This window comes from Strix uralensis, chromosome 5 (genome assembly GCF_047716275.1).
Source record: "Strix uralensis isolate ZFMK-TIS-50842 chromosome 5, bStrUra1, whole genome shotgun sequence".
In the NCBI taxonomy this organism is placed as follows: domain Eukaryota; kingdom Metazoa; phylum Chordata; class Aves; order Strigiformes; family Strigidae; genus Strix; species Strix uralensis.
The window spans coordinates 40,822,634-40,848,267 of NC_133976.1; the positions used below are offsets into that span (position 1 = coordinate 40,822,634).

A 25,634-nucleotide genomic window follows, 5' to 3' on the forward strand; every position below is an offset into this window, starting at 1 on the left:
TAGTAAACCCAGCAAGAGTTAATGAAAGCAGGTACAGTAAAATCTCATTCATCACTAGGGCTAGGAAATTGCCTGATAGCATGTTATGGCTGACTGATTTTTGGTGTGGACCAGTCCAGAAAAATTGGGCCATCTGCTTGGATCATCAGTTTAAGTTTAGATGCAGAACCTTCCATGATCAGAACTGCACTGTGACTGAGACCTGTGAGTAAAATGATGTTCACATCTTAGTTGACTGCCATCAACTTAGTCTTTCAGTCTGCCAGTACAGATGTTGGTCCTTCCATATGCTAGCAGAAGGAACTACACCCTTCATGCTACTGAGTCTTGTTTGCTCAGTTGTCTCCTTGCACTGTGGGAAATGCAAGTCTTAGGCTTCCTCCATCACCTAATGACATGTACAGGGAAGGCCAGTTGAAACAGTCTGTCTAGTTCAGTTATACAAGGTTGGAATAGAAGCAGAAATCCCATGCTATTTCACAACTGGGCTTTGTAGCTGTTTACCACTGGCAAATTGATTTAAACCTAAATGCCAACATTGGAAGAGTGGAGGGTTTTTTTTTTTTGGTACACATGCAGCAAAATCTATAGGTGTCAAAATTGTTTAACAATTTCCTTGACTCGTTCAAACATTATTAGTAACTTGCTTTAAAAAGTTGGTATTGTATGCATACTGCTAGAATATGCTGTTCGTTGACATGATCTCAGTAATTTGGTACATTTTGTTTTTCAAAGGTGGTTACAGGTATAATTCTGAGCATTTTTTTCCTAAAATACTGATGTAATTGGGTAAAGCTTAAAGGAGTTTACCAAGTGGAAGAGGCTTTAGTTACCTTAAGGGTTAGACTGCTTTAGTTTTTAAGATTATCATGACCTTTGGCTCTTGTAGACTAAAAGAAATTCAAGAGTAACTTCCAGCCACTGTTGCAAGTACACTCTTGAAGAGTTGTTGTATTTTGTGTGTCATGTGGCTAGTAATCGAGTCAGATAAAATGATTGCAGAGTGCCAGAATGAATGGTTTTAATACTATTAATAACATTACTCTTGAATCTTTGTTACCTTTGGTAGACCAAGTTTGAGTAGACTGCAATAGTGACTCAAAGGTGGTGAAAGCAAATAACGGTACTGGTAGCATAGGTTGGAGTTTTGGCTGATGTAGTTGTTTTGTTGTTGACCTAAATTATATGGAAATAATAGAAAAAGAAGACAAAATTTTAAACTGCTTCTTACTTAGCTATGACAGAAAAATTGTTCAATACTGGGGAAGGGGTTTTGGCATATTGCAAAACAAATTAGCAAGGGAGTAATTGAGATACCCATACAGCATATTCCTTCTCCATGAGATTTGAGAAATGCCGCATTTAATCAGCCTGGAACAGATCCACAGAAATTTTTATTTATTTCTTCTTGGGGCTTGTTATCTTCGATGTTTTAAGTATGTTATGACTTTAAGACTAGTTGTTAGACTTACTGGATTTAATACTTGGCCTTTATTATGGCTTTCTGTAAAGGTTTCTCTACAAGTCATTTTGCAATTAACTTTTCATGTAAAAGCAAATGGCACAATACATGTGACCTACTTTAGAATCTTTCAAAAGAAAATCCAATTTCTGCAGTGTTCATTAAATATTATTTGCTATTCCTTTTAACTGAATTTAAAGAATATCAAGCAGTACTCTGTAGAAGATGTGGGATTCTTCTTTCCCTCTCTTTCAAGTAATCTAGTACCTCTTAGGTCTCTGAGTTGGTTTTTTTTTTTTTTAAATCCAAGTTAACATTATAAATAAAAGGTTTTTATGCTGCAGTTTGTACCATCTTCTGCTTATTATCTCATAGGCCATCCCAGCAATTTTTGAATGCCCTGAGCAGCTGTTTTTACGGGACCTTCTTTTTGGGTTAACTGTTTTGCTTACCTGTCCCAAAGCTGGTAGTACTTTTTGACTGCTGTTTCTATCTCAATGTCTGGTTGGTTTGGGATTTTTTGGCTTGTGTGCCCTTGTCATTGTCTATGAAGGTGTGTCATAACTTTTTTCCTTGTTTTTTTTTTTTTTTTCATGGAATTACAATTTGCCACATCTTGCAACATGTTCTAGGATTTTCCAGCTTGTCAAACTTGAATTTTTTTTTTTTTACCTCAACATTTTACTTTGTCTTTCCTTCCTTAAAACTACTGTATGAGCTTGTTTTATCAATGTCTAACACACATCAGTTTGTTAGTTGGGCAGGGAGTGTACTTTTGAAGTCTGTCTCCCAAGTATCCCCACTTCAACACGCTTTGGTTTGCATTGCAGAGCAGTCTTGGTGTGAGTGAATTTGATTCCTTCTGGATCAAAATAGGCTGTAAGAGATGCTCCAGGAGTGCACCAGACATGTTCCACTCATCAGTGGATAGTCAGTCCGTGGCATCAGGTCTTTTAGTCACAGCTAACTCTAGTTAGAAATGCAGACAGTATGTATGTTAGGCCCTCAGGACCAACTTTTTGTTTACAAATGAACTTCTCTCTGGCTGCATTCCTTGCTGATGCAGATGTGGCCTGTGAACTTTGCTATACAAGTTCTGAGCTGAAGCCACTGGTAGTTATTTAAGGTGTTCTTTTTGTTCACAGCCAGTTCTTCACTAAGAAAGGAGAACTTTGGCACGTATTTTAGTTATATTTTTTTCGGCACAAAGTTTTTGTCTTAGTATTTCAAACTTCTTGTATATGCAGGTGTGGATGTTTATTGCTGTAGTTGCTTGCTGTCAAATATGTGCACTTTGTTCAAAATATGTGTGAGTATATAGTATTTTGGGATGATATTTCTGATACATTTCCTGATGGTCTACAGTAATTGCCTGCTGTAATTTCTCATGCCTTCTGTATGTATTCAAAAAATCATAAATACTTCGTGATTTACAGACATGAATGCTACTTTTGATATTTAGCGTCTACCCTGCATGTCTTCTTTCTCATTTCTACCATTTAGATTTGGCCCCAGTCTAGACAACTAGCAGATTCAGTTTATAAGGTTTGTTTGAGTTTCTACATCTGTCTCAATTAAGTCAACAAAGCAACTTGCAGTTTATCACAGTAAAAGTTATTTTGATTTGAATTCTTTACTCTCAAGTTAGAAAAGCTTGAAATCCCCTTAGATGTAAGAATCCAGACATTCCTTTCCTTGAAACCATCCTAAAATTCAGTCCAAGTCCAGACTACTGCACTAAACAAGCAGACATTTGCCCATGGGTTTGTAAATTCCAAGTAGCATATTCTGTTGTGAGCTGGATGGATTAGGTCAACTAATAGCTCTTCTTGCTCCAAGGGACAATCAGCTAATGTTGATGAACATCTAATCTGTTCTTTAAAAACATCCAGGGATGGATGTTCCAGTGCTTAACTGTCCTGAAGATTGCAAAGGGATTTTTTTTTTCCAAATGTTAACCTAAATCTCCTGTTTCTCAAATTTATTAATACTTTCTACTTCTGCAGCAGCATGGAGAGTAGTTTGTTCTTTTCCGCCTACAGCAATGACTGGAAGTCTGGTATCATGTCCCTACCTTAGTTGCCTTCTTTTTGAAGTATGCAAACCCAAATCTTAACCTTTCTTCATAGATTGTGATTTTTATTTTTTTTTTTAGATCTTCCTTTTCCCAAGAGTCTCTTTAGTTTGTCACATTTCTTGTGTGATGTCTGAAAGTTGACAAAGAAGGTTTTAACAGAAATATCTGGTAATATGTGATGTCTCTAAAGTGGGCAAAATAGAGCAGGAGAGATTACTTCTGACATTTGTACATCTTACCTAATTCATATAGTGTATATAAGCATGAAGCCAGCTGTTAGGGCAGTAGGTACATTATAATTTTAACATCGGAATCTTATCCAAAGTTCACATCTGTTTCTGTATACCTGCTGCTATGTAGCCGCTCATTCCCCACCTTTTGCTATTGTAACTGATAATATGAAACTTCGCACTTGCTGTTATCACATTGAGCAGGGATTGATCTTCTATGATGCATGTTTTCCAAGGGGAAAAAACCTATATCTGATTTAAATAACTGAGTATTCCTTATTCTGTAACGGTAGTTTTCCTAGCTACAAGGGTAGAAAAACTGAAAGCTTTTAGATATTTTTCCTCTGTGCTATTTGTCACAAGTAAAAGAAAGGCTGTTTTTATACATGTAAAGTCATACATTTTTATTGATGTGTTGCAATAACAATAATTGCAATCACATGTTGTTATATATATATAATAAAAATAACAATTGCAATAACAATTGTTGCAGTTGTTACTGTGCAGATATTTTAGGGAGTTTCTAAAACTTGATGACTTAAAAGGAGTTTTCAGTTGCTGTTTTGGCTTTCTTGGCAAAACAATATTGTGTAAACTTACAGAGCAAGATAGCACAGCATCTTTGTCTAATAACCTTTTATTCCTCTTACATTGTAGATGCTGGCATCACCATCAACATCAGGTCAGCTGTCTCAGTTTGGGGCAAGTTTATACGGGCAACAAAGTAAGAATTCTTTTTATTGATTATATGTTTGTTTTATGCTAAATATGTTCTGGTTTCATGCTCTTTGGATAGAGAACATGCATATGACTTTGTTTTCTGATGATTGTAAAAGAGACAGTATGTCTCCTTATTTGTGGGTGGTTTTTTTTAAGATACATTTCTGCTTTGCTTAGTATGCATTTTTGCAGTATTTAGTATGCAAAGTGTCATATATTGACACTGTATAACTGCTGAATATCCAAATATAATCATCCTTTAAAGAATGTCTGTGATGTAACTGTGACTCTCTGAAGGAAAAACTAAGGAAAGTGAGCATGGCCAAAATGAACCTAGTTCAGGACAATATGTAAGGAATAGAAGGAAATTATACCTTAAGTTATAACTGATATTTCATGCTCTACAGGAGCAAAGTAAATCTTGTGTACATGCTTGGCAACTCACATTTGGCAAAGAACTATACCAGTGAGATTACTGCCTTCTGCACTACTCTTTGTTTCTTTCCCATACCTTGAAGATTTTTTCTGTATCTGCCAGTCTTGTGTATACTGTTGCAATAGAAGGACCTGTAAAGGAGCAGTCACAGTGTGTATTGCTAGCCACCTAACTTAAGGGCCAGCATTGACAACTGAACCTCCTCGTTGCCAAGAGGCGCAGCCAGAAAGTGGCTCAGGATATCTGAGTTGGGTACAGTTACACAAGTAAAACGGGTTTGTGAACGTCTCTCCTTTATCACTGTACACTTTTGAATGTTTGCAACTTTCTTGCCAAGTGCATCTGACTCGGATTCTAAGAAAAAACACCTTCAGACTACTTTAGAGAGTCTGGACTTGTTATCTGGACAGACTAAAAGCTTTGTCTGCTAGATGCATGGCCTTCACAATTTCTTTCGGCTTTCTTCAAATAGTTTAAAAATATGGTGGTTTTTTACTATCTCAGTGGCTGTTGATGAGTGACCATGTAATATAAACTGACTTTTAGATTGGTAGCTGTCAGTCATTAAGCAAGATGTCATGTTATAGAGTTAATGTAACTTAACTATCAGGCAGGAAATCGGCCACTTCATTGATCAGTCTCCAATATAGCCCATGCTGATCTCTTCTCTCTGTTAAAGTGGAAAAAAGGAAGCATAAGAAAAAAGATATTTTTTTTTTTCCTTATGGTGAATATTTCAACTGCACCTACTTGCCAGCCACAGGAAGATGGTTCTACTGCACTGTAACAGCCCTACTCAGTAAAAATTCTAGTTCAAAGAAAGCCAACAACAAGAAATAACCATCAGTGTAAAACAGGCTTTGCTGAAACAAATGCTTGCACAAAATTAACCTGAATATTGTAATCATGTTTTTCAGTGTACTGTATCTAGTTTGGAAGTGTATGTTTTTTTTCTTTACCATTTTATTTTTAAAATTCCACATAATTGTTAATCAGCATGAAATATTATTTGTAATACATGTTTATGCTCTTTGAAATTATTCTGATGCAGCAAATTGCCAAAATATTTACTGTGAACACCTTGATATAATCAGCATTTAATGAAGTCTTAGGAGGCTTGTTATAGCAAGTCACACTACTTCTCAATCTGAATGTATAGAGATAAATTTGAGTGTTATCAAAACTTTGAGTGTTACTGCAAACTTCTTGGATTGCAAATTGTAGGGTAGGTCATGGACAGACAGCAGTTCTTAAAGTGACAGCGCTAAATGACTGGGAGGTTTCTTCAGATCTTGTCCATGATAATAACCTGAGCATACGCTATATCCTTTCTTTACATTCTTAGTATTTGATCACATTATACACTGGCATGTTCAGCTCTTCTGCTGGGGTGATCTACCATGGGAGAGTGCTGATTCATGATAATTTTTCATTTGTTTGGTCTGCAAGATAAGGTTCTGAGTTATGTGAGTCTACCTCAGCAGCCTGATGCCAAAGCAATAGGGACTGTTACTTACAGCTATCGCGTTTTATATGCTAAGTTTGTTTCTATTGATATGTTGCACTAAATTACTTTTTCTTGCCTTCGAACATCATTCCGAAACTTCATAAGCACAGAAAAGTGATGTGAGAATGATGAGAAACTTCATAAAGTTTTTGGACATTTTGAGCCAGTGCAGCAACTGGTTATCTTTAGCTGTTCTGAGTTAAAGCAATTTCTTTTTTTACCTCACTGAAGTGCTTACTTTATTCTGTCACACCCAGTTGTTTGTGTAAAAAATATTTTCATCATAATGTTAAAAATCTTCTGTATATTTTTAAATGCTAATAGAGGGCAGTTAAAATTCTGCTTTCTTTCTTTCCTCAAAAGATTGACTTGATTGTGGACACTGAAGTTCTGTTATCAAAAAGAAGCAACTTAAACTTTGCAGAGAACTGGCCTAAAATGTTGCTTTAGTTGTCCTGAAAGCAATGTAATTGTTAACTAAATATTCATAAATTACTTTTTTTATTAAAGGTTTGCCTAATTTTTGACAAATCAGTGTTCTAAATACTGGCCAAATATATCTACCAGTTTATTCAGAAGTAATGTATTTCTTGAGTGCAGTTACTAATTTTCTCAAAATGCTGCCTTTTTTGAGATAATTTGTAGAATTTCATGTCCTCATCAAAAAACTCAAAACTGAACCCTTTCTCTAAGTATACATCTCAAAGGAAACAAAATTTTGTTAGTGACTCAAATACAGAAGTTCCTTAAAGAGCCTTTCTAAAGTTTAACAGAAATGGGGCTAAATTTGAGATAATTGGGCTTCTACTATGCAAACAAGGACTTAATTTTTACACATTTTGTAGGTTGTCAGCATAAATTGTTTCCATCTACATCTGATGGAGAAGACTTTGTTCCTGATTGCTCTATATCTCCACCCCTCTGAATTTTTTTTCAATAGGTGCACTAGGCCTTCCAATGAGGGGAATGAGCAACAATACCCCTCAGTTAAATCGCAGCTTATCACAAGGCACTCAGTTACCGAGCCACGTAACGCCAACAACAGGGGTACCAACAATGTCACTTCACACGCCTCCATCTCCGAGCAGGTATTTATTGATAGCCAATATTTCTGCGATTGTGTCTTTCTGCAGAGCTCTTGTTAAATGTTCTGCATATTTTGCCTCAACTACTTTACAGTCTGATTAGTTAAAAAAGACGAAAAGTAGTTTCTCTTGACCACTGCCTGTGTTAGGGAAATAATACTGTAAAACAGTAAGGGCTTTCTGTAAGACAGTATTTGAATTTTTGTACATAAAGGAGAAATTACTGGCAAATTCTGCTTCAGAATGTAAGAGGTTGTTTTTTGATTGTTCTGGTAAATGTACAGTTAAAGTTTTTGTATGGATATCATACGCTGTAGAGTAAGGTAGTAGGTCTGAGGTGCTCATTAAAAAAAGAGCTGCAACACCTTTTCAAGTGCATAATACTTAAGTATTTATCTAAACCTGACCAAGGACTTGATTAGTATGTAATGGGTCACCTGGTATTTCTGAAGAAATCCAAAACTACATTAATTATAGAGAGTAATCCAAACATGCTGTATTGACGCTAAGCACAAATTAAGTTGCCAGAGTCCATCCTATGTTAGTAATCTAAATGAGTAACCAAATACTATTGTACAGATTCATCTCTGTGGATGATTTTTCTCTTTCAGGGGGATATTGCCTATGAATCCTAGGAATATGATGAACCACTCCCAGGTTGGTCAGGGCATTGGAATTCCCAGCAGGACAAACAGCATGAGCAGTTCAGGGTTAGGCAGCCCCAACAGAAGCTCTCCAAGCATAATATGTATGCCAAAGCAGCAACCCTCTCGACAACCTTTTACTGTGAACAGGTAAGGCTGTTTAGTTGGACCATCCCTGTACAGCCATGGATGTGATTAAATGCTGCTCTGGAAATCTAATTTTCATCCATTAGAATAAAGCTCGAAAGCTGCTTCCTGTGTTCTTGTCTCCTGGCAGTAAACTTTGAAGCTGCTTTTAATATTCACACAAGCCTTTAAGATATATTCTCTTTCTGACTATTGAATTTCTACTGCTGCTGCTTTAAAACAGGTGATGTTTCTCATGTGTTCCCAAGTTTGTTTTTGAAACATGTCTTGATTTTTGGGTCTATACATCCATTTTAAGGCTGTTCATCAATGAGTTTGGGAAGAAGTAAGGCAAGATTTAAAAACACAATAGTTATTCTGGAAGAATTGTTAACTGATTCAGACACAGTAGGGACCTAGTATTTTACTTTTTTAAATTCTGGAATAATACACAGAACAGTGGTATGCCATTCATTTAAGGATCTGGTGCTCATTTGGATGTCAAAAGCTTCTCAATCACTTCTGTTCTTTTTCTAACTCTGGGCAAGATTCTAACATCATAAATCATTAAGCTTTAACTGTGTTTTGGTTCTGTGTTTATGCTTAGTTCATACTGATAAACTTGTAGTAAAAAGTGTGTTGATTCTAATTATTTAATGTGTCACAGCTTTGCACAGCTTACTGCTTTCCAGGCTTCATTCCACAACTTCATGATCTCTGTGCTCCCAGCTTCGTCCTTTTTCGCCCTTCAGGCCCTTCCTTAGGGTACTGCCTTTACACGGAGCACAAACAAGCTCATGGTACTCAGGTGCCACCTCTAACCCAAACTAGTATTTTACAAAATGGATAAAGGAAGGTAAAAACTAATGTCATGGTTATCTGAATCTTGGTCAGACTGTTTAGTTCTGTAGTTTCACACTGATACAGGCATAAAAATGCTTTTCTCAATTGCAGCAATAGAGAATTGGTAGTAGCGATTTATGTTTGTGAGAAGACTTTGTGTCTTGCCTCTAATTACCTAGAATTTGTCTTTTCTTTCCTGTGATGTATAGTGGCAAGTAAAGGAGATGCTAATTTAAAAAGATGTTTCAAAAATACTTCAAAATATAAAATCTTGAGCATCACAAAAGGATGAAATAGTATACTTAAAAACTCTACATGCAGAGGACAATGATTTTGGAGATTGGTATAGGTATAGAAAGTACTTGTTTAACTGTCATTCAGCTGTAGGGGTAGATAATAAAATCCCTGTCTGTAGGAGCATTTGAATTAAAATCTTCATCTTTCACTGTTTGCGTTGTATATCTCATTTTCAAGAAGCTACAATTTTTACAAGTTGAGAAGGAAATATGACTGGAACAATGACAAGTTCTTGTTCCATAGTTTATTAGCCTAACAAATGTATAGTAGTACATATCCAACTGTTAATGGATATATTTAACAAAATTTTGAAATCATACTTGGAAAAAGAAATTTATGGCGTTTCCTTGGCAAATGCATGAATTATGTGAGTTCCAAGGAGTGTTTTCTGAATGGTTGCCTTAGTTGGAGCAATGAAAGTTTTTAGGTTTTTGAATATAAAAAATACTTCACTTTCCCTTTCTTACTTACATTGGTAAAACAGGTTACAAATAGTTGTAGAGAAGGACACATTTTGTGGCCTAATCCCTTTTTTATCCCTGAAATTCTTAACGTGGTTGTTTCTAATTACTTTAAAAGCAAACAAAAAAACCCTTGCATGAGAAATACTGTCTGTCATCAGGCTAGATTATATGCCTTCAAGATCGAATTGTCTCCTGTTAGTGCTCTCACCAGGTCTAGAATTCATAGAGGATACCAGGAATGTGTCTCTTCAGATGTGTCAAAGGTCTGGATGTCTTCCAAATACTCCACCTTGGGGAAGCAAAGTGGGACAGGACCAGTCTTTGCTAACTGTGCCCTTGATGTCTCAATCCAAAATGAAGCGTTTAAGGCTATTTCAAATTGGAATGAAATGCTTCAGATTTGTAACTGTGGAAAAAGTCTGTGTAGGTGAAATTTCCACTAGGAAAATGTTTGACATGTTTATTTACAGAAACTTCTAAAGCATCAATTTCCAACCTGTTACAGGGGAAAAATGAATGTTGTGATTTCCCACAGGACAGAAATTCAGAATTTTGCTCAGCTAGGGCCTACCTTTGGGCTTCTCAACATCTCCAGCTCACACAGAATGAAGCAGATCATTTGTGAAGGTGTCTTTTCAACCACAGTAGTCCTATATGATATTTAGATGTCTTCAAACATTTTTGCCTGACTATATGAAACTTTAATTTAGCTGGTGTCCTTGTGTGGCAGAGACCATCCCTATGCTTGTAATGGTGCCATATGTACATGGTGATGATTGCACACCATAACTGTTCAGCTTATAGCTGAGTCATGACAAACTTGATCACTTCCATGATCCATCTTCCCACCTAAAAATGAATGGATTGCAGTCTGACTTTTCACTGTTGCATTTACTGCTGCTTCATTTTTCTATATGAAATTATTGAGTAATGATCATATTTGTCATAACTTGGTGGTTGACAGATGTCTTAAGACACAGTGACTATTAAAAAAACTAAGTTATTTTGAAGTCATTCCAGCTGTCTTGATTGAGCAGTGCCTGCTGCTGCTGCTGAGTTTTCAGAATCATAAAGGAAAATAAAAACTGAGTTTTAATGTGGGTTGCTTACGTGTGAAATAATTTAAGTGTCTTTGCCTCTTAATAACACTGGAAATTACAAAGTATATGTACCCTTTTGTCTGACTTCCTGGATTTTTTTCACAGTATGTCTGGATTTGGGATGAACAGAAATCAGGCATTTGGAATGAATAACTCCTTATCAAGTAACATTTTTAATGGAACAGGTGAGTTTACTCTGATTAATATCAATCTTAAAGTACAGTAGAGAGATTCTTTGGACTAAATAAGTCTAATTGAAAATACTTGGTTCTGTTGGAGTGCAACTTTGTTATAATTTTCAGTTATTCCATGGAAGTGCTGCTCCAAGAGTGGTGCTGTGAAACTGTTACTACTTCATAACAGTGGAGAAGACAAAGTATTCTGTGGAATACTAGCTGTATATCATAAGACTATAGATTACACCTAGTTGGTTAGAAATGCAAAATAGTTTATGGAATTTAAAAGGGAATCAGAGAAGAAAAAAATTATGTGTTTTCTATTACCACATTATATAGGGTAAAGACAGTGGCAAAGCAGTTTTTGAAATCTCAAACTCCTTTTGAACATTTGGTTTATAATGGGATCCTTTCAATCAGTTGTGATTTTTTTTCTCTGGGAATTACTTCTTCACCTGAATTTTAATGAACTAGATAGAGGAAAATATCTTTGTGCATAAATGCTTTAGGTTTGTCCATGCTGACGTTTCTGTAGGTGGCCATGTATATGAAGCAAGTTGAGGTGCTGGTGACATCAGAGTGGAAGGGTTTGGGCATCCCCTAGGACCTTGTGACATCTTTATAGAGCCGCAATTCTGACCTCACCTATGTAGTATTTCCTGCTGCAAATCAAAAAATGTTCCCATGTAACTTGCACTGCATTTGCTCTACACTGCTTCAGCTTTATCCTACCTTATCTAAGGACAAAGGAGATCCTTGATACTCCTGCTAATATGGGTGTCTCAAATTTCTGCTTGATAGCTCCTTAAATTTTAAGCAGGCTACCTATCCTAGTACTGTAATTTTGATGGTCTGCCCATGTTTTATGTGTGCAGTCTTTAATTCAAAATGAGTAGACCTCATTACTAAATGCTGTTGACTAACTCTTGTTTAAAAACAAACCCCAAACATCGTGATGCTCTTTAGGCTAGTTGCATAACACAGAGGCTGTAGTTATTTGTAATAATTATAGTAAGAGTAAAAAGATAACTTGAAGAAAGAAAATATATCCTACATTTATCTTGCACATAATGAAGTCTTTGAGTGAAAAACAGAAGGGAATTTAAAATATCTCTTTTTATTGTAGATGGAAGTGAAAATGTGACAGGACTGGACCTCTCAGATTTTCCAGCACTAGCAGACAGAAACAGAAGGGAAGGAAGTGGCAATCCAACTCCATTAATAAACCCTTTAGCTGGAAGGGCACCCTATGGTAAGACTATACTTTTGAAAGCTCTTTGAATGAAATTGGTATTTGCTTGATTCACCTTTGGCTGTTTATAAGACAATAGGTAGTCTTTTCAAAAATGCCGGATACTTGAGCTCCTAAGTCTCAATTGTTAGAAATAAATAATATGTCTGTGATTGGAGATTCCCCTCAGGCTTCTGTAAGTAGTAGAACTCATCTGCTTTAGTTTCACTGTCAGTAGAGGTTGTTGGAGTTTTCAGTCTGGATAGTATGATTACTCTGAAGCTGCTCACTCTAGAAATTTTGTGTATACAAGAACTGTCAAGGTCTGAGAAGTAAATTTTAGAAATAATATTTGACTACTAGAGGTGTTACTGTGTAAAAAGTCAGCAGCTGTAAACATATTGTATATTTTCTCTGTTTATTGGCAGTACTTGCTGTAGTACCCTTCACTGTCACTCTTATGATTCAAAAATTAACCTGTAAGCATCAACTATTATCAGTTAGATTCCAAGTCTGTGTCTTACATAATTCTTGCTGAACAGCTCAAAAAATAATAAAAGGAAAAACTTTAAGGTGGATACAAATCTTATTATTTGGGTCTGGAAAAAATTCAGGTAAGCTTAGCGTGAGGCACAATACTTTTTTTTTGTTACTGCTTTAGTAGATTTTATCATGCATGTTGCATCAGCTACTCTGAAAAGTTGTTTTTATAACCTAAAGTTATTTTTATGACACTTGTCAAACTTCCAACCAAAAATAACCCAGTGTTTTCTAACTATAAAAGTTAGTGTTTTTCAGAGATATCTCCAACTCTAATTGGAGAGAAATAATACAGACCGCATTATCAGGAGAATATAGCCTCATGGACTGGGCGTAACCAGGGCCCTCTGCTTAAGATAGCTGTGAGAAAGAGCTAAACAAGTTAAACTGAAGTGCTCCTAAACACAGGGAGAAGTCACTTCTGCAAATAAAGACACTGAAAAGTCACACTGAGTGTGGAAAGCTATTACAGCTTGTGGTTTACGTGATCTTTTGTCTGTCTCTGAAAAAGAAGCCATTACATGGAAGATTGATAGAAGATAAGAAGGAGATCCACACAGGTGTACCAGCATGGAGCTGGAGTTCAACATTGAGCAGCACTGCTGCATGAAAAATCTGTAATTGCTCCTGTGCTTACACCATTTCCCCATTTTGGTGCTAGCATAGCCGTTCACACGCTGTGTGGTGAACTAGGAAATAAATTTCTCTGTCTGAAGAGTTATCTTGAGCAACTGCTTAATGCAGGGGATGGGTATGGTGGTAGAAACAATCAAGAAATGGGGATATGAGATGCACTGGACACTGTCTCCCAGCAACAAAAAGTGGAGAGTGCTTTTTGGTTGTGGTCAAGAAAAAGAAGGTTTGAAACTGAGCAGAGATGTACTTTCTTTGTGCTTAGCTTATTCAGGAAAATTAGACTTCAAAAAACTTTTAGATAGAATGAGAATATGCATTCTGTCTAATATGCAACACAGTTAATTCATTATCAGTTTTACTCATCCAGTGGAAGAAACTGTAATAACTCTGGATTAAAAGGGTGAACAGCAGAAACAAGATTAACTTAGTGGGATTTTTTTCTTAAATAAAGGAACTTTGATCTCTAACTTCAGAATACTAGAGAAAGTAATATGTAGTCATCTACTGAACCATTTTGGATCCTATACATCTATTAAGAATCTTTGAAAAATAGTCCCTAGACTTCCTTCTGTCTTCTCTTCCTCTAATGCAGTGTTGGTTGCAGTCAAATCACTGTATTACTTTTCTGTCCCTCAGCAAAGAATATTTGTCCTTGGGTGTGTGATGTGGGGGCTTTTCTTTGGTTGTTTGGGGGTTTTTTTGTTTTTTGTTTGTTTCTTTTGTTTGGGATTTTTTTTTTTTAACTGGCATTAAAAAAAAAAAAAGAATGTTGCTTTTCCGTAGTCGGAATCCATGTTCCAATGTGACTGGCCTACTTTTTTTAAATTAGGGTCAGAGCACTGAGAGTTGCAGGCTAAATGCTTTCAGTTTTCATACTGAAAGTAGGAGTCGTTCTTATGTCACAGGCAAGTATTTCATTGGTGATATGGTCTGTTGCAAGTTAGCTGGGCATCCTTTTAAGAATACGTGCTTCTAGAGAGATTATGCTAAGAAATTCTTCATGCAATTAGGGGATGGAGGAAAAATGTATTATAATCTTAAAAGCAGTACATCCTTCCTTCATCAGTGGATTTCCTTAAATACCGCTTTAATAATGCCTGTAAAGATTATTTGGTCATTTAGATGTGCAAAACAGGTGCTGTTCCTGGTAAAAGTACTGGGCTTCATTCTTAAAGCAGTGGATGTGTCTTATGATTTTAACCCAGAGTGTTTCTCAGCTCACACTTATTTAAGAGGCTTTAGTCTAATATGCGTGGATGTTTTAAATGGATATGCTTTGTTTTGGTTTACCTGGTTTTCTGAAAGTCATTTCTGCTGTACAGCTTGCACATAGTGAAAAAGGGCAGTAAGCAAGATCAACAGAAGAAAATTCTTTACTTAGCAGTTGTTTAATGTTATTCCTGCTTTCATTTTGATGATAGTTGGAATGGTAACAAAACCAGCAAGTGAGCAGTCCCAGGACTTTTCAATACACAATGAAGATTTTCCAGCATTACCAGGCTCCAGCTACAAAGACCCAACATCGAGTAACGATGACAATAAATCTGTAAGTAAACCTTAAATCTTTTTTCTTTTGAGTGTTCATACTACTTTTGATTATATTTTAAAATGGGCAGTGACTATATTTGTAATATAAAATTTTTCAAATTTGCCCCTTGAAATTAACGAGAAATTTTGCATAAGCAGCATTTCATATATAACTATGTAAGCAGAATTTCTCAGGAAGTTTTTGGTCACCATGACCTTGCTTTCTTAATTTCCTATGACTTATGTGATCCTTTCATATTTGGGGGAGGGCCAGGGAGGAACTTGCAGGAACACCTCAAAATTTATTTTTGGGAATTGATACATATTTTTCAAGTTTGGCAATTCATAATTTCTTTTTCTACCAATTCCAGCTCATTTTTTGCTGTTGATGCCTCTCAGTAGTAGCAATTTACAACTTACAACATCTTTCTTCCAAGCTGTCAAATCCTTTAAAAGTTAGGTGGTGCAATATCACTTCAAGGTAAAATTTTTGATGAGGAAATGAAATCACAGGAACAGGCTCTTTTAATAGAGACTGTTGCATTCATGGGTATAATGTAGACTGGTGGGTACATCTTACCTTAAGTATTGTTGTAATTATCATGCATTAGATATATAGCTTCGATCATAACTTTGTGGAGTCTTTTTCATTGTTTACTCTGAAAGATTTGTAATAATTGCTTATTTATTCCAAATGAAAAGTGAATAAAACTTGGATAGCAGAGAACAGTATTTGACAAAATGTTCTAGTTCTTAGGGGTTTTTTTTACTTATAACTGCAAAAAATGTTAATCAGGGTGGCATAAATACCGATGAGTAAGTAGTAGATGTGACTGCAAACTCACGTGAAAACTGAAAAATGTAATTGTTCAAAAAAGGGATGGGGGAAGCCTAGCCCCTAAATGCTATGACCAGGTTTATCATGTGGAAAACGTTCCGATAAGTTAGCATGGAATACAGTAAAGAAGGAAGGAATAAATGTGATTACACTGTGTTACTGCAGACTTCTTACTCTTTATTATTCTTTAAAACAAGTAATAGTTATGGAGGATACCTTATGTCAGTATATGCTCTCCTGGAGCACAGTCACAGTTTTCTTGCCAGACATAGTGTTTACATCTCTTTCCTAATAGTTGCAAATGTGGCAACTATATGTTGCTTACACCTGAAGTTGGCTTGAGTTGTTATCTGTTGCTACATCATGGAGTGTTACGCAGGAGCAAGACTGTATGAGAAAAATATATGATACGAGTAGTCCAGAATATCCTCTAGTCACAGACACTGGGGATATCTATTGTGTATGCAAACTCAGGTGTAAAAGACTTTCTTATCCTTTTAGACTGCAAGCTGTTGGCTCATTAATAGCTCTTATTGTATGACTTTTATAGATATATATATGTGTCATACAATAAGAGCTATTAATGATCTTTATATATAAAGGTTTACTTTAGGAAGAGGTAAATATTGCATGCAGTTTGTCAATAGAACTCAGGAGCTTCAGCTTGGTTCCATTTTAGTGCCTAATTTATGAGTGACTTGACATACTGGTTTAGAGTGTTTGACTGAAAGATATGGTCAACAAGTTTATCCATTTCAGTTTGTTTCCATCATACCAACTCTGCAAATTATTTTTAATAGAATTTGAGTACATCAGGCAAAACATCATCCAGCACAGATGGGCCCAAGTTTCCTGGAGATAAAAGTTCAACTACGCAAAACAACAACCAGCAGAAAAAAGGGATCCAGGTGTTACCTGATGGTATGTGTAATTCCACTTTTTCTTCTTTAAAAGTTTTGACAGTGATTTAGTGTTGATTTCTCCACTTCTTGAAAGGAGAAAATTAATTTGTTCTTCTTGACCAGGTCGGGTTACCAACATTCCTCAAGGGATGGTGACGGACCAGTTTGGGATGATTGGCTTGTTAACATTCATCAGGGCAGCAGAGACAGATCCAGGAATGGTACATCTTGCATTAGGAAGTGATTTAACAACACTAGGTCTCAATCTCAACTCTCCTGAGTAAGTTTCTGTTTTTTTTAGTACTGTCTTCAGTTTTGGTTTAATATGCTGTCATTTGTAATAGGCTTACGTAGCTCACATGGCTATCAAACCCACAAGATATTTTGCCAAATAAAATTTGAAAATGTAATGACAGTAAAACAAAATTTTCATAAGCAAGAGAATTGTGCTTTGAGGCGTACTGAGATCTTGTTTTGCAAGCTTTCAATAAACCCAGTGGCTTTGCTTATTCTCCTAACTTCTTTAGGACTTTCTTCAAGGAATTGACAGTGTATTGTTAATAAATTTCATGTATACATTATTTTTCAAATAATAATACTCCTTGAGGATATTTACACTTAATTCTCAGCAGTTTGGGGGATAAATTCAAATTATATTAGTGTAATAACGAACAGAGCAACTGCAGCATTACCCGGCACCAAAGATTAATTTAAATGAAAATGTAATTTTATAGTTAACTTTTAGCTTTTCAGTTCACCTAAGTTTAGTCATCTAGGCTTCCTGTAGAGGCAGTGGGGAGAAAAGCAGTTAGGGACTGCACTAATGGTAAGATAACTGCTTAAGATAAGTGAGATGAATCACCAGCCCAGGGTGTGCCTGTCTTTCTCCACTAGTTACAGGAGGAATCTAGATCAGTTTGGATAAAATCAGTATCTTCTAGATGACTGTAACTGTGAGAGAAATTTAATTTCTAGTACTCTGACTTTCAGCTGAGAATCTCCCATCATTTTGTTTCAGCAGAGATTTACATAGTGTTAGCCTTATTGACAGAGTAGTATATGTATTTTAAGTTTTGCACATCATATATTAACAAAACAAAGACCAAACAGCCTACACACAGTTTTCAGGGTTCACAAATTTATATGGAGCTGCATATAATCAGAGAAGATTGATGAATATGGATATCGAGATGAGAGGGAAGGCACAGGAAAAATAGCTCCTGATTTTTCTGTCTTGAAATAATTGTCATTAATTTATAGGGTTTTTCTTCTAGAGATCTAACTTTTTAGAAATTGCCATTTCCAGAAATTCCTTCTATAGAGCTTGCATCAAAACCTAGTCAAGTAGTTATGCCATTGGCACTTCTATAAATATTTCAGAGTGATCATTCAAAGTCAGTTGTGTGTAGTTATTTGCAGAATGTGTTGCCTTAACGTAGTATCTTCTCCACATGTAGTGTTAGTTTCACAGGTCACTTCTCCCTTGAATCGAGTAGTTTCCCCACTTCCATCCCCTTCTCCCATAACATAAAAAACAGCTATACTGGCCATGGGTTGCTGCTTTTCCTTGGTAGTTCCAGAGTTTACAGCACTGACTGGGAGACCAGTCTTCTGGATCTACACAATACTTAAATAACTTACTGTTCTTAGTACGGATTACTCAAACTTAACTTGAGGCTGATCAGATGAAAGTAGAACATCTTTGCTCATTGAAATAATTTCAAGTACATCTGTATCTAAATTCTTGAGTTCTTTCCAGATGCAGGTAGAATCTGGTTATGTCATTTGGTTATACAGCTACTTTCTCTAGGTGTTGACATGCAGAACAGGAATAGTGATACTACTTCTGGTGATACTATTTCATATTTTATTCGATGTTATTCTTTAGTTTTAATGACTAACATAAAGCTTAAGCTTAACATAGCTATTGGAAAGTGTACATAAAACCTCATAGGTTTACACAGTACCTCACTGCAAAGGAATACTAAGCATACTTTGATGCTGTGATGACTTGTAGCTGTGTTATGCAGCTCCTGAAAACAGCATCCAAATTATTTGTATTTGTGCATGAACAGTATATATACCTAGTGTGCTGCTGTTGTTCCTTAGCAACTGTGCTGTAAATAGCTGGATTTTTAATATTTTTAATATTTATTTTATGTAGGGTATTTAGGGTCTTGGATGGAGGGGATAGGGTTAATATTTAATCCAGGCAGTTCTGTATCATAAAGTTGGTTTTATTTTATAATACAGAAAAGCTTTGCAAACAGCCTGTACAGTCCCCAGTGTCTGGCCTGCCATCTTGCCTTATGTTAAACATCCTTTGCTTGCTTTATGATTTGTCATTTGAAAAACTCAAAGCATTTCACACATGGAAAGCCAAAATTTTCTGCTTCTGATCGTAAAAATACCTGCCTCACTTAAACACTTTGCACAATAAATGTGCTTTTAGAAACAAAATTTTAGAATTCAGTATATATCTCTAATGGTTTGAATTAACCCTTCTAACTCCTGGTTTTATATAGATTTTCTGTGCAGGTAGGTTAAGATTATTTTGGTTGTTGAAAGAATGATTATGTATTGCCTGCACAGTCCTGTATTTCCTTAAGAAATATGCTTATAATTCCTTTGGATAACTTAAAATTCTACATAAACAAAAATGAAAAAAAATACTTAATTCTTTAGAGGTTATGTAGCTGTTTGTTCAAGTTCTGAAGCTTTCTGAAATATTCATCAAATAGATTGTAGGCTGTCCAATACCTCCTTGAAAAATATTAAATTAGTAGCATTTTATTTGTATCATAGAGGGAACACTGTGCACAAACTCTTCAGTTTGTACTGCATACAGATATGCAGTGTGAGTCTGTAAAATCCTGGATTTTTGCCCTAGGAAACCAAACCTCTAGGGCATGCGTGACACTCCTCTTCTTGGGGCAATGTCTGTCTATGCTTTCAGCAGAAGGAATGGTTTTGTTGTTTTCAACATCTGCAGGTTTTGCCACTGAAATCTTCCTTCAGGCTCTAAAGCATAAGTTTTTGCTAACAGTAAGATTAGTTAGCCTAGAATAAGACTGACACCACTTGATCAGTGTAGTTTTTGGCCCATATAGCTCAGCTGGGAGTTGGTTGTGTTCAGGTCATCTGGTAGGTTTTCAGTATTTTTTTATAGTAATTATCAGGCCTTTGGCAAGACGGAAGCAAGGATTTGATAGGGTGTACTATACTCAAGTTTAATTTACAAAACTTGCCACAATAGCACGCTATCATGAATAATTAAAAGCAGGCTGTAGCTACCTGCCAAAAATACATTTTGCTCAGTACTTTTTTTCACTTCTTTACCTGTTAATTAGAAAACTCATTCCTCATTACATCAGTCATTGTAGCAGAGTTGGAAGGTTCATCATTTTCTCTTTTATTAAACTAACGGCTCCATTTTTTTTTTTTCAAATATAGAGCAAACTATATGAAAGAAAAGTACTAAATCATAATAAACTTATGTTCATGTTGTGCTGGGACAACTTATTTGTTGTCACTGAAGTTTAGAAGAAGAGTAAAATCTTCACTGTTAGTATAAAAAAAAAAAAAAGTATCTACCAGTATAAGCTTTTCCTCACCTTTTAAATCATAGGCTAATGAATCGGAACCCACCAGGCTTGTGGCAGCTGTTCCTACACAAAGTGAAACCCCATGTAAAATTGTATCCCTGAAGAGGATTGGGATCCCTGGCATTTAAGTTGAAGGAATGATAGATTGAAAGGGAAATCCTGACCCTGTGGATTCCCATGGCAGTTTAAATGCAATCTTACTCAGCATATTAAAAAAAACTAAAAGAGAGTAGCTTTTAGGAAAGTGGGCTGGAAATTTTCTTCTCTTCTCCCTTCTCACCCTAGCTAGTGATTTTGGTTGTGTGGGTATGGTTTTTAGGTTTGTGAGGTTGGTTATGGAGTTTTTTTGTTTGGTTTCTTTGGGTTTTGGTTTTAATTTTAATAAATTTGTGCTTTTTCTTTTTCTTCAGAAATCTCTATCCCAAATTTGCATCACCCTGGGCATCATCACCTTGTCGACCTCAAGACATAGGTAAGAGAGAAATAACTATTTAATTCAATATTAATATTTGCAAATTATATTCATTTACATGTCTTAATAGTTGCATCAATTCCGATTCTTTTTTAGACTTCCATGTTCCATCTGAATACTTAACTAACATTCACATTAGGGATAAGGTGAGTACGTGTGTGTGTGCGTATTTTTTTGTTAATTTATTACCAGTAATTTTCTAAATTCTCTTTCAGATAGGTAATGTTCAAAATAAGTGCATTTTATGGCTATCCTCAATCTTTTTAGGAATAGTGGTGTGTTAACCAGCTAACTGGACACATTGTGCACCCATTCCACCTTAGAAAAAGAAAGGGAAGATGAAACTGAGAATGGGCATGGTTAGCAAAAGAGCACGTTATGTTTTTAAGAGTTTGCCCTTCATGTAAAGCAGAAGTTTCTTATAGTCCACATACTGTAATATTCAAATGCCATATTAAATTGAGATATTTTTTCTTGAAGTAAGCTCAGAATTGTGGTTCAAGATATTCTCACATTTATCTGATGCATTCCATATCTACATGAATAGGGATTTTTTTGTTAGATATATTTTCTTTCAACTATTGTAATTCTGTAAGAGGGATCATTGAGAAATATTGTAAGAAATTTTAGTAATGTTACTTAATAGAGTGTGAAGTGAGCAAATACACATAAATGTTTTGTTAATAAAAATGTAAATAGATGAGGATGCACAGGCACAGGGAGAAAATTCTATCTTGCCGATTTGTTATTTCTGTTTATTTTTCTTTTGTGTCCTTTAAGTTGGAAAGGTTAACTAAAAGTGAAGAAAAAATTGTTTTAATTATTACTTTTGTTATATTAGAGTATCATTTGCAACGCACTTAGGATGGAAGCACATACTGGATGTATCCGTGTGTTATTTAAGTGGGATAGTATGTCTTAAAACATTTATCTATTGTGATTTTTCATCCTCATTTTCTTCAATCTTTTGCAGCTGGCTGCAATAAAACTTGGCCGATATGGAGAAGATCTCCTGTTTTATCTCTATTACATGAATGGAGGAGATGTATTACAGCTATTAGCAGCAGTAGAGCTGTACGTTCAAACTATTTTGTCAGTCTTATATGATTTAATCTATTGCAGTAATGAAGTAGTGGATGTAAAAAAAAAAAAACAAACCAACAAATTTTAAAAACAGAAGCTTAGTCAATCTAAAGCTGGAAACCTTTTTTAAATAACTCCTCCAACCTTGGTTCCACTCTGTACTTTTTTTTCATTCATATAGTGGAAATCAAAAGTCTGTCTCATGAATTTTGCGTTATTATAGAGCACTGTGAAAAAGTGTCAGGTGCCAGTCGTTACTAAACGTTAACTTATCCATCTTCAACAAAATGAAAAACAGTAATCATAAAAAGAGTTTGTTTTTTGAACCTAAGATTTCTTAAAATTTCATATGTTATTAACTTGAGGTGTAATAATTGTGTGGAAGAGGTATAAGATCACAGGTATAACGATGTCTTAGAAATTTTGTTTTGGTTTTGAATGCATTGTACAGTTTTGATTGAAACCCTTAAAATTTTAGTTTATTAAGTCAAATTCAGATAACTAACACTAAAAATTATTTTTCCTTCCTACTAAAAATGAAAGATTTAACCGGGATTGGAGATACCACAAAGAAGAACGAGTATGGATCACCAGGGCACCCGGAATGGAGCCAACAATGAAAACCAATACGTATGAGAGGGGAACATATTACTTCTTTGACTGTCTTAACTGGAGGAAAGTAGCTAAGGTATCTCTTTTCCCTTGTGCAGATTTTTTTAAGTCTGTCAACCATGTATTTTTAGAAGGACAAAAGTAAAACCCAACCTCCTCCCCAAAAATCTCAAACTTTTTAACCTCATGTTGTTTAAGTAGGTTATCTTAAGTTCTGATGTGTGAGGGAATAAAGATTGCATAAAACACTGGCTTGCTTGTGGAAAAGGAGGAGCTGTCTCTCTATTTCCAGTTTTCTTTGGGAGGTACAAGGATGTAGAACTTCTATTATGAGTTTTGTTAAAATTGAAAGCTTTTTTTCAGGTACAGAATTATAGAATTGAAAACATTTTAGAAATTGTGCTTGCAAATATTTTATTATTTTGCTTTAGAGAATTAAATAGGGAGCTACCGTATCTCACTTTGGAATTAAAAATGGGGGTGGGATGAGTGGGGGGAGTGTTTTTTTGTTTTTTCAGGTACTGTCTCTCCTTGAGCATACTGCAGGACTTCTGTGCTCGGTGTTTGAATATCAGAGTACTTTGAAATAAATCACTTCTTTTAGGGTGGAGGCATATTTTCATGATGCTTGTTTTCTGTATTCTAGGCCAAGAGGCATTAAAAAAATCAGAAAGCTACAGTCTTTCCCTTTTCCACTTCTCCTAATCTATTTGTTCCTTTCTGTCCATGAATACTGTCAGTAATGTTCACCCTTGTTAGCTGAAGAAATTCATAGAGTTGTGCTTAATTTTCTCTACCCTCCCCCAAAGATAATTAATTTTCAGTATCTTCCAACTTTTAAGACCATCCAACTTCCAGTTCCAGCTTGCAGCTTTTAAGACTATATTGTATGATGTCTTTTGCTGGCTGTATCATGATTTCTGTGATTTTTCTCCCCCACTAAAGCAAAGATTTTTCTAATGTAGATACATGTCAAAACACTACTTGAGTAATCAGTATTACTAACATTCACTAACCTGGCAAGAGGTGGCTCTTTTGAAAATAGCCTGCCATACAAAATTATGTATTCAGCTTCATCTGGAGCTGAAAAACAGATACGTACACAATAGGCGTACAACCATTATGCCTACCTAGAGTCTGAGTTACTTAGTTTGTCAGGAATCTCATTCCCCACTTAAGTTTGGTTATCTGAAATGTTACAGATGTGGCACGATTTTGCTTCAAGTTTTAACCAACATGTTAGATTCTTCGATGAAAGAGCAAACCTGAAACTTCCATGTCAGACCTTCTGTAGATACATTATAGCACTCTTGCTTTTCTCTAAAAAACACTTAACAGATCAGACCAGATGAATCTTGACGCCTTGAACTCAACAGGTCTGACTGCAGTGTGTTGGAACTATGGTTTTGGTTCCACATACTTAGGCATTTCATTTAATCAGAAATCTCTTCACCTGGAACCTAACTTACGAATCATTTGCTCAGAAAGCATTTCACTTCTGTGAGCAAGTTGTGTCTATACACTTGGGAGATTATGAAATATTACATTAAATAGTTACATGTCTGTTGATGTGTTTTTAAACATCAGCTTTAAATTAAAGGGCATAAGGTTCAGTGTTCTCCCCTCTAAGTGCATTACATTTCTTCCTAGCCAGTATATTGAAGTTTGCCATCATCTAGAGATTAGGTAGATATGATGCTCTTTTTTTCTTTCTTTCTCCCAGTAAACTTGCTTAGTCTGTTCAAGCTCCCCTCAGAAACTAACGTTTGAGTTGCCCCAAATGATATGAGAGGCCCTTCAGTCCATTTGTGTGTGTGTGACTCATTGCCTTTGCTGCCTTTCTTGTGACTGTAAGAAAACCAAGATTTGGTTTTAATGGCAAGCCCTACGGTTTTTCATAAGTGCAAGGTAATTCCAAAACTTTTAAGCAAAAGCATGGCTCCCCTCAAAACACAAACAAAAGGAAAGTTTTAATTTCTACTTGCATTATTTATTTGTTGCTTGGTGTATTTTCTTTGGTTTCCCAATATGCTGTTTAAAGCTATTTTCTTATTCCATAAGATCATCAGAGGGGAAGTAGTTACCTTTTTGAAAGGATAGATTTCTTCTTTGGAGTCCTCTGAATATGTTCCATTTATTTATGAGCAAAAAGAGCTTCATGTAGGTTCATTTATCATGGAAGTGAGGTTTTTACCCTATGTGGAAACACCACATTCCTTTTACTAGGAGGAAGCGGTACCCATTGTATAAGGATAGTAACCTCATTAGTGTCTCTTCTTTTTCTTCCTGTAGTAAATATATGAAGTTGCTACTTGATGCTTAAGCATTACTTTTGAAGACAGTATTATCTCTACTTGAAGTCTTGAATGCTGTCCTGAAATTTGACATCCGGTGCTTGAGCTGTTAATTAGCACACTACACCCTTCCTCTTCTAAAGAGTAGAGCTGGCTTCATCTGTTGGGCGTTCCTGGAGATACTGTGGTGAAAGAGATACAGATCATTACTGTTCTCCAAATTATTTTGTCCAAGATCAACACAGATTCTCTTCTCTCTACTTTGCATACTGAAAATAATTCCCCCAACATTAAGAAGCAATTGATAGCTAGTAAGGAGAGGGATAGTATTTTCTAAAGTTATTGCTGCAGGTGCAAAAGTTAACAAGGAACATGATTGATTTTTTTTTTTCTTCCCCCCAGCGTCCGTAGGAAGAGATAATCTATTTTCTTTTAAGTTTGTGTATTTATTAATGTTAAAATTGGAACTGGCATATTATTTTGAAATTTTTATTTAACTTTAGTTTGGTGCAAAATACAGCAGGGAAGTTGAGTGTTGATCACAGGAAGCTAGTGAAGGATGTAGGGAAAAATTGCTATTTTTTTACATGGAAAAGGAATCGCTTGCTAGAAATAATTCTGTGACGTTTCCATCCATGATAAATAAGAACTTAGATGTATGTCAGGGTGATCTTAGCATTGTATGGTAATGTTGTTAACTCTGATATTAGTTTCTGGAGTTGACATT

General features: G+C 35.6%; 1 protein-coding gene across 2 annotated transcripts in view; it reads left to right on the plus strand.

Moving 5' to 3' along the window:
- CNOT2 (CCR4-NOT transcription complex subunit 2) overlaps positions 1-25,634 on the plus strand; it is a 91,120-nt gene that overhangs the window by 60,490 nt on the left and 4,996 nt on the right. For both annotated transcript variants that reach the window (XM_074870567.1, XM_074870566.1), the window contains exons 3-14: positions 4,427-4,493; positions 7,373-7,520; positions 8,129-8,311; positions 11,097-11,176; positions 12,294-12,419; positions 14,996-15,120; positions 16,740-16,860; positions 16,965-17,121; positions 20,857-20,918; positions 21,015-21,064; positions 21,892-21,992; positions 22,545-22,689. In XM_074870567.1, the coding sequence (XP_074726668.1) occupies positions 4,427-4,493; positions 7,373-7,520; positions 8,129-8,311; positions 11,097-11,176; positions 12,294-12,419; positions 14,996-15,120; positions 16,740-16,860; positions 16,965-17,121; positions 20,857-20,918; positions 21,015-21,064; positions 21,892-21,992; positions 22,545-22,689 (1,365 nt within the window). The remainder of the gene's footprint in view (positions 1-4,426; positions 4,494-7,372; positions 7,521-8,128; positions 8,312-11,096; positions 11,177-12,293; positions 12,420-14,995; positions 15,121-16,739; positions 16,861-16,964; positions 17,122-20,856; positions 20,919-21,014; positions 21,065-21,891; positions 21,993-22,544; positions 22,690-25,634) is intronic.